This window comes from Leptosomus discolor, chromosome 8, assembly GCF_034619465.1.
Source record: "Leptosomus discolor isolate bLepDis1 chromosome 8, bLepDis1.hap2, whole genome shotgun sequence".
NCBI lineage: Eukaryota > Metazoa > Chordata > Aves > Leptosomiformes > Leptosomidae > Leptosomus > Leptosomus discolor.
Genome location: NC_141398.1, coordinates 2,039,496 through 2,048,420, shown reverse-complemented (window position 1 = coordinate 2,048,420; position 8,925 = coordinate 2,039,496). Strand labels below are relative to the sequence as shown.

Sequence of the window (8,925 nt, the reverse complement as noted above, 5' to 3'; positions counted from 1 at the left end):
TGAGCTTCTGGGTTTGGGTAAGCTTTTATGAACCCTATTCCCAGAAGATTTAGATCCGTTAAGTTCACGGAAATGCTGCGGGCAGTGCTGAGCAGCTATAACACGGCGGAGCAGCGTGGCAAACGCTGGAAGGAGCAGACACTACTGCTGTTCTGTGTGCTGCTAATGCGCTGAGAAGACACCACTAATGAAGTCTTTCTCTTCAGTAAAGTCACAGGGCTGTGTCTCCACAGCTCCTATCCTTACACACCTTTGGGCCAGATCACCTTTGCATCCCTCACGCACATCCTTATTTTAGCTTCTGATCCACGAGGGCATCCAGAATGAAAGCAGTGAATTTGTCTACACTTCAAATACCACTTTCTTTATTGCAGTGCTAGTGGGAAATCCAAACAAAGGAAGACAAACTCCCCATCCAAACCTAAAATCTTGGAAGGCTCAGTTTTTGGGTGTGCAGAAGTATTACCCAGCATCCTGTTTATTATGAGCCAGTTTTTTCCTGTGTCAGGAGTACTTGCCCAAAGTGATGCTCCATTCTATTTCATTGGCTTCACTTCAAATCCTCTATCTGTTATTAAGAAAGCCCTTACGGAGGCCCCCAGAGGCTACCTCCTGTTACAACCCCAAAGCCGCGGAACAATCCAGAACGCCAAACGCTTCGTGTGCAGACTGGCTAGGCCAGTATCATCCAGTACTCAAGGAGAGGAGGCAGCAACTTTGATCATCAGCTATCTGTTGTCTTCTATGACAATGGTTCTTCTAGGATAGGTGTCAACGTCCACAAATATGTAGCGGACCTCCAGCCTTCCTCTCTCAGGATTCTGTGAGGGAAACAATTTCAGGCTGTTTTTTTTTCTCTTCGGTAGTTTGAATTCAGGACTGAGCTTGTCAGCTGGATCAAGCAGTCGTACCTACCTCTTTGACTTCCACGTGGACTGTTCCCCGCTTCCCCGGTTCAGAGCCCTCGATGTAGAACTTCAAACGCATGTGTTTCAGGCCATCCTTTACGTATTCGATGTGACTAAAAAGAGCAAAACAAAACAAAAACCCACCCAGCAAGGATACATATTACATGCCGGCTGAACTCCACATTTAAATGGCTTATTCAGAAGAGCTGCTTAAAATGTGTTGTGAGGAAACCGTATTCCGAGGCAGGCCTTATGCTACCAAGGGTTCCTTCTCTACCGCTCTTCCCAAGCTCTACTGTGAGCACATAAGGACCAGTGGAGTTATAGGAATTAATTAGCAGTTGAGGATTAACAGACTGAGTGCTTAAACCCCTCCCCTCAAAACTCAACAGCAGTCCAGTGGCTGAAGATTCTGGTTTCCTTGTATTTACTCTAAGAACCCCCAGATTCAGAGCCCGACACCCAGAAAGGAACGCCCACCTCGCCAAGACCGCCAGGGGCCTTTTTTTAGGCACTTAAAGCTACCAAGCCAAAACACACAGGGAATGTTTTGTCAACTTCATTATCAAGCTGGTTAAATCCCATCAAAACAAACGGTTCCCTACGTGCTTTACTTATTTTGGCAGTAATTTGGTTCCGCTGAAGTTGTGTAACTTTGGCACTGACATCAGATCTCCAGCCTAAAGGCTGATACTGAGACTGGAGTGAGGGTGCGCTCAAGCATTAGATAAACAGAAAGGTCACTTCACTGTCAAGGCGACCACTTCCAGAAACCTAATGGTCAAACTAGAGTTCTGGTGCCAGTTTCCTACTGAAATGACTACCTGCTGCATGCTACCAAGCTCTTATTTCCATCAGTTATGCCCAGATACACACAGTGAATTAAACTTCCAATACGGTTTAAGGTGACAGGATGGGTTACGAAGACGAATGAAGAGCCTTACTGCTGTAAATCCACACTCAAGGTGTTCCTACACACAAAAAATAAATCTGTGTATTTTTGAGACGCTCAAGGTCATCCTTATACTGCAGACACAAACTCTACAATCTTACAGAGTCCTCAGCTCAAAAATTTATTTAAAATACTAGACTTCCAAACTGATGGAAATGAAATACTAGGAAAGCTGGTAGTACATTTACTTACTTACATAGTTTGTTTTAAAGACACATGCTTAAAACGTTTGTGCCTGTCCTTCTCATTTGGCACCTCCGCTTTAAACACTTTTTCAGAGTCTGGTGAAAAGATGAGCTTCCACCAGTAAAAATCACCTTCCTCCAGAAATTTTTTTCTCAATTTCATGGTTCAAGCTCTGTATCTGGGCTTCTGTATCTGTACGAAACCTCCTTGAATAAATTCAAGCCAAAGAACCCAGCAAAGCCAAAGCCCCTATCGGGTTATAGCGCGGGGAGGATTTCCATTTCGCAAGAATCAGCTCCGTAGTTTCCCACAAAAGGAGAACAATAAATAGACACGGCCCTGAAAGGTTCAGGTGGGGGCTGTTCAGTGAAATACACCGTAGAGCTGCGGCCTCACGTACCAAAAAGCAACCCAAGAAGTGGGCAGCCAGCACAGCCACGGCAGCGACCCCAGCCTGCGCGGTCAGACCCAGCCTGGCTCTAAACAGAGCACGCTGGCCTTTGGAAGCCTGCCGGCCAGCCCCTCCGGCTCCTTCTGATAAAATCTGCTGCCTCAAAAGGCGAAAACCACCCAAAGAACACCTTTGCAGAGAGCGATTTCACGCCATTTGAGGGTTTCAGCCCGCAAACTGCCGTCAGCTCCCTGCCCCCCAGGCGCACGCCTCGCCCGCCGCGCTGCTCTCTTCAGCCTCGTCCTCTTTTTTGGCGAGCCCAGCTCCACGCTGCCCGCGCGGCGGCACTCGGAACTGGCGCTCTGGATCGTACGTGCACGGTATCCAGCGGGATGCGCCACACAGGGGGACCCCAAAACCCCTCCGTTTTCACTCGCAAGTGACAGGGCACGTGACGTACAGTTCATTAATCTAGCTCTAACTTGCTCTGAGGCGACCCAAAATGCCTTCGCTGTGCAAAAACGAGCGTCTGTACGGGGCGAACACAAAGGGCACCTGACAAGCTGTCGTCTTCCTCTTCTTGTTGCCTCTCCGTAACCTTTAATAGATTCGCCAAAAACACCAATTATCTACAAGAGAAAAGAGGTTTGAGTTGTCAGGAGGTATCACCGTCAAACAGACACTCCACTATCAGCTCGCGCCCTGCTGTGAATTCATTTTCTTTCAACAAAATGCCCCTTCTGAGCCTGATGTGTCAAGAATAGACGAGTTTACGAAAGAAAAGAGCGTAAGGAAAATTCCTCTGCATTTCAGGGCTCTTCTTTGCAGTCACATATTAAATGTCTAAAATTAATCCTGCTAATATCTTCCATTTGTACTGTCCTCTGAGATTACGACACTTTAATCTCTCTTCTTACTGTGTATTTTATACTTTACTGACATTTTGTGTGACAGCACAAAACCTTTGCTCGTGTCTCCTCCATGAGAAAGTTTCAAAGTTTAAAACACAAATGCACTCCCCTTCACATTATCTCACAAACACTACTGCTTAAGAAATTTGGTTTTTCTATTTTTTTCCAGATTTATGAAGCCAGACCAAATTAACCTCTATTTAAAGCTGGTTAGAAAGGGAGGGCGATTTTCACTGTATAAGCCCTGGAGAGAAATTTTAATTCTACAAACTTGCTTCAAAGCAGTCTTCATTTTTATTCCAGTGACAACTGGTCACTTCGGTTCTAGGTTATCCTCTGTGGCATCTGTGGCAATCCTGTCTGAACGCTATTCCATGCCATTCCTTGTTCTGCCTGAAGCAGTGGGGTTTAGAACCTAGGTTTAGATCGCTTTTTGTTCACACTTAGCTATCTTACACGGCTGTGTGACTACATGCCTGTTCTCCGTCCCTTCTCCTGGCAGCCACAGGAACGCTGCGTTTCAAACCAAGGGTTAAACTCCTGGATACTTACGCTGCCCTTCCCAGGACAGACCCCTACTGGGGTGTCCCTGCAACTGGGAAAGGCAGCAAGGTAGCTGTGCAAAAGTGAAGTGGGACCAGTCGCCCCCCCCTGACCTGCAGAACTCCTTCGGTACTAAGCGGAGCAGCCACTTTCTGCCCCGGGGGAGAGGAGCACACGCCCCGAGGGGCAGATCCGTACTGGCCTCCCCCGTGCTGCGGTACCTCACTTCACCGGGCTTTCAGCAGGCTCGTTGGCCCAGGCTGGGTGCTGGCACTGACTCGTCCTGACGCAGGCTCGGGTTTGGCGCTGACCCACCTCTGGCCAGCTCAAGGCCTGCTGCTGAGCACCACGCGGGTCCTCCTGCACCTTTGCCTGTGGCTCTTTGTGCAAACGTTTGACTCAAAGAGGGACAGGAACTACCGAGAAACAGAAACTTAGGACTAAGGTTCAAAAACCAACCTCAGGGTGAGATCTGCATTTCTCCAAGGCGTCTCCATAGATCTTACTTGGACTAGAAGAAGAGAATAGCTCTCTAAAAATCACATAGAACAAACCACCTGTAACAGAAACAACAGCAAATGGAATGAAAGCTGATCAAAGCAGATAGCGAAGAGCGTCTTCTGATAAAGAATGTAATTTAAAAAAATAACCTGTAACACCAATTCCAACCAGCACCACAATAAAATAGGTAAAGTCTCTTCCAGCTTCTTTCACTGAAACAGACAGAAAACAACGCAGGAGTTACAATCTTGGCCAGTACGACTTGCACAGCTTGCTTGTATAAATGCTTTTCCATTAAAATGCAGCTCAGATAACAATTTGGCAGAAGTAAAAACTCCAACAGCTTCCATAACGCCTCACCACTAAAAGAAAGAGCTCATGGAACCTCTTACGTTGTACAGGGCATGTTTGTATCTCTGTAGTAAGCCTTACTATCTCCTGTTTCCCTACTAGATGTTTTCAAGACCCAAAATAGCACTTATTGCTACATTTTGTGTACGTGAGAGCTAGTTTTTTTAAGAACTAGTGAGGTATTTGGCACTGCAGTATTCAAGCTACCATGTCATCCCACAATCATTGCAATCCTTATGCAGAGAAAGGGAGAAATAGAAAATGTGAGCTTATAAATTGCACACACTGAAAATAACTGATTCTATGAATTCCCCATCAAGTGAACAATAAAAAGGAGGGATATTAGACCAAAATATGTATTTTGAGACTGTTAACTGCCGTTTATCTGATTAGTTTTTGTCTATCAGTTTTGATCTGATGTACCAGTAAAAGTGTCAGCCTACACTCCAAAAAAAGTCCTATTAAGATTCTCTGTTACAAAATATTTTGAGAACTCGGGAAGAGACCGGTGATCTGTTTAGGTGATAGGGTGTGCCTTTCTGTGAAGTGCAAGTTACGGAGGAATCTTTAATAACGATTTTTTCCTGCAGCCTTCTCATCAATTGATTGGAAGGGTGTTTTTCATCAGCCTTTTCAAAGCACTTAGAATTTCTGCGGCCAATTACGCAGGAACCACTTTTCACCGAGGTGAATGAGACCCACCAAAGCGACAGCCGCCCTGTCAAGCAACCACCACGCACGCATGGAGCTTTGACAGTTTTGCTGGAGATAAAACTTGTTCTAACAGCACCGAGACAGGTCGTGTGCGATGGCTTTGCCTCTCAGAAAGGAAAAGGAGAGGCCACTGCATCTGACGATGGGACTTAAAACGCTCCATCAACAAGCTGTTTGGAGGAGGCCACTGTAGTCTCTGTCCTGCTCGTGCAATGCGCACACCGAAACGTACCAACTGCTGCGAGCGATGCGACGTGAGAGGAAACGCGCTGGCTGCTTTTCTGAGGATTGGTTTGGTGGGGGTTTATCCCCATTCCTGAGCTGGGGGGGCACACACACACACACACACACTATAAAATCTCGGCTGCAGCAGCGATTTTCTCCCTGCCCGCCTCTGAGCAGCGCCCTCACGCCTGCCTAACAGCCCGCCTTACCTTTCCGAGCAGCCGACAGCACCGTTTCCTCCTTCCGACCCCTCTGCACCGACACACCTTTGCTATCCTCGCCGCTTTTTTCAGCTCTCAGCCCCCCCGCCCGAGTCCCGACACTCAGCCGGGCGGCCCGCAGCGCCAGGGCCGGCTCCCTGCGGGGGGCCGGCGGCCGCCATCTCAGGCACGGCCCGGTTCCAGGCCCCGGCCCCGGTAGCGCCCAGCACGGCGGGGCCAGCAGCCACGTCCCCAGGCAGGCTCGCCCCGGGGGGGCCAGCAGCCACCTCCCTAGGCAGGCTCGCCCCGGGGGGACCAGCAGCCCCCTCCCCAGGCAGGCCCGCACCGCCTCGCCGCGCTGGCCGGCCCGCCCAAGGCAGGCGGCGGGCAGCATACCGGGGCACGGCTCCCAGCCGCCCTCACCGAACTACCGCGGGGGCAGCCGAGCTGAACGGCTGCCGCTCGCCACCGTTCCCCTCACAGGGACCGAGTCAGGGCAGCCTCCCGCCCTGGGCGCGGCTCTGCGGCCGGTGCTCCAGGTCGGGAGCTCCCGTTACCCGCCGCTCGCCATTGCCCCGGAGGAAATCTTGGGGGCGGAGGGGCAGAGCGGAGCGGCGGGCCCTGGGAGCGGTAGTTTGAACGGGCTCCCTCTCGCTCCCGCCGCTGGGAGCGGCTGCCGGCACGATCACTACAGCGCCCGCCATGCCGAGCGCCGCCGCGGCCCGCCCTCACGGGGCGGCACCCGCCCGCCGATAGACGCGGGGCGAGGGGAGGGGGTGGGACCCTTTTTAAGCTTTGGGGTTTTTTTTCCCCCCCCATATCTATAGTTTTTTTGCTCTTGCATAAAAGCGACGCAGTTGGCGCTTCCACAACCAGAAGATCTGAGAAGCCGGTGCTCCGGCTTCCCGCACCTCACTGCGGTGTGTGTGGGGGTGCCTGTCGGAGCTGCCGACAGCAGGTCGTAGCGGCAGTCGCTGCGGTTCCCCGGTGTATTTAACGCTCTCCCGGTGCCCCGCGCCGGACCGCGTGGGAACCCGCCGCCGCCGCGGCGGGCACGGCGAGGTGCGGCTCGTCCCCCGGGGCCAGCCCGCCCAGCCCCGCCGCCGCCGGCCGGCCCCGCTGCGGCTCAGAAGGAAACTCTCGGGGGAGGGAGCTGCGAGGAGGAGGGAGCGGCCCCGCCGGTTTCCCCGGGGCAGCGCGGCCGGGCTGGGCGCCGTCCCGTCCCGTCCCGTCCCGAAGCGGGCCATGGCGACGGGCCGCGGCGCGGCCGCTGGTGCCGCCGGGCCCAGGTAACGCTCTCCCCGCCCGGCCTGAGGAGAGGGCGTCGAGCGGGGAGCAGGGCTGTGCTGCCCCAGGGCTGCCCGCTCGTCCTTTCCCCCCGACTGTGGCCGTGTGTGTGTGTGGAGAGAGGGGGTCGTTGTCTTCCTTCAACTACCATTGCTCCTCTGGGAAGCCCACCCGCCTCACGGACAGGGCTGCCGGGCCTGACCTTGTCCCACCTCGGGCCTGCTCCCCCCAGGCCATGGAGCCCACGCCGGCGCTTCCAGGCGTGTGAAGGTCGAGGTTTAACGGTTTTTTTTGTGGGATGGTGGGGCTGGAGCTCGGGTGTGTGCTTGAGCTCAGAGCGGGTAGTGTCATGAGCAGCGGCTTCTCTACAAAGCAGTTAGCTCAGTGGCCGATGTAGTGGGTTCAGGGTCGTTAGGCCTTCGTGATAAATGGGAGGGTTTTGTTGTGGAAGGTGTGATTAACTTAATTCTTACAGTACAGCTTACAGTACAGCTTCAGCTTCCAAAACTTCGAATCACGGGTCTTGGAGGCAGAGTTGAGAAAGCGGGTTTTTCTGCTAACCCGTTTGCACAACCGCGGGGTTCATAGCTGTTTCCCTCTTGGTTTTTTAAAGCTGTAAGTGGAATAGATAATACTCACCTTTTTAAAAGGCACTGGAATTGTTAGCTGAGGAAAAAACTCCACAGATGTGAAAAACTGCTTGTCCCCAGGTGTGCTTTAACGTTTGGGGAAGGAGGCAGGTTTTGTCACTACTTAGCAACTTTCTATATGTTCTTTGAAATAGATTTGTTCCCCAACCTGTGAAAAGCCAACAGTCACATTGCAAGTTCTGCAGGGTATGAAAATGAAAGTACTGGTACAAAACGGAGTCCCACAAGGTGAAAGCTCATGAAATAGCATTTGAGGTGGTTGTGTCTCTGAGCAAGAGCATCTCAGTTGTTACTAGAAGTCTCTAAAGAGCGGGAGTAAAGGCTGTCATCGATTTTTAACTTGGGCAGGCAATCTCTGATGCAGTGTAAAAGCATTTTGTTAGTGCTACTTTCAAATCTTAGCACACGTGATACTTGAAAAATGGTTTATGCAATGGATTTGCTGTTGTTTCTTCATACCTTCAGGATGTTTTTGTTTTGGAAGATTCAAAGATTCAGTACTTTTTTTGAAACGAAATTTACAAAAGTGGTAGATATCACCTCTAAGTTCCCAAGGCACGTGGAGGCAACATTTCTCTGCAGAAATTCCTTCCTGGCATGGAGAAGAGGGGTGTGCAAGGAGTGGTTAAAAAAAAGAGTGAGAAGGACTTGAACACAGGCAGTGCAGGTCATGCTCGTACCAGGTGAAGTGCATGGCGAAAGGCAAGGTCCAGCTCCTGGTCTGAATCTTGCCTGTCGCTGGGGTCCGTGTCAGCGTGTCGCCGCAGGCTGTGCCCAGAGCAGCAGCGCCAGGGCAGCACAGCCTGGGACGTGCCGCCCGGGCAGGTACGGACGTGGTGGTTCTGCTGCTGTTGAACAGGACTTGGGGCTCCAAGTCTCTTGGTTGGCTTCTGGAAAACCCCGTTTGTTGCGGCCTCGTCTCGTCGCCTCAGTGTACTTCTTGGGGATATTACAGGAGTCAAACATCTGCCCGTCCTTCAGGGTGTGTTTGGTATGTGGTCACTTTGTTGGAGTTGTTAATTTTGTTAGTCTGTCAAAGATTGGCACCCAAGCTGAAATGTGCACGTCTTTTTGTGTTATGCTTACAACAATTCCCTGTAAAACTT

At 51.3% G+C, this 8,925-nt stretch overlaps 1 protein-coding gene across 1 annotated transcript; it reads right to left on the bottom strand.

The window, feature by feature from the left end:
- Nucleotides 1–348: 348 nt before the first annotated feature.
- Nucleotides 349–6,276, bottom strand: TIMM21 (translocase of inner mitochondrial membrane 21). Its single transcript, XM_086469229.1, has 7 exons — nucleotides 6,219–6,276; nucleotides 5,892–6,173; nucleotides 4,542–4,604; nucleotides 4,351–4,448; nucleotides 2,993–3,066; nucleotides 916–1,021; nucleotides 349–821 (listed from the first exon to the last, which is right to left on the bottom strand). The coding sequence occupies exons 1-7, from the start codon at nucleotides 6,274–6,276 to the stop codon at nucleotides 729–731; spliced, it is 774 nt and encodes a 257-aa protein (XP_086325355.1). The 3' UTR covers nucleotides 349–728.
- Nucleotides 6,277–8,925: the final 2,649 nt, after the last annotated feature.

What these genes read in the sequence shown, in the direction of transcription:
- TIMM21 (XM_086469229.1), bottom strand. Translation starts at nt 6,276, where the DNA reads ATGCTGCCCGCCGCCTGCCTTGGGCGGGCCGGCCAGCGCGGCGAGGCG. An exon ending in CGGCGAGGCGGTGCGGGCCT is followed by an intron (nt 6,174 to 6,218) that starts GCCTGGGGAGGG and finishes GAGCCTGCCTAG; the next exon opens with GGAGGTGGCTGCTGGCCCCC. An exon ending in GCTGTCGGCTGCTCGGAAAG is followed by an intron (nt 4,605 to 5,891) that starts GTAAGGCGGGCT and finishes TGTCTGTTTCAG; the next exon opens with TGAAAGAAGCTGGAAGAGAC.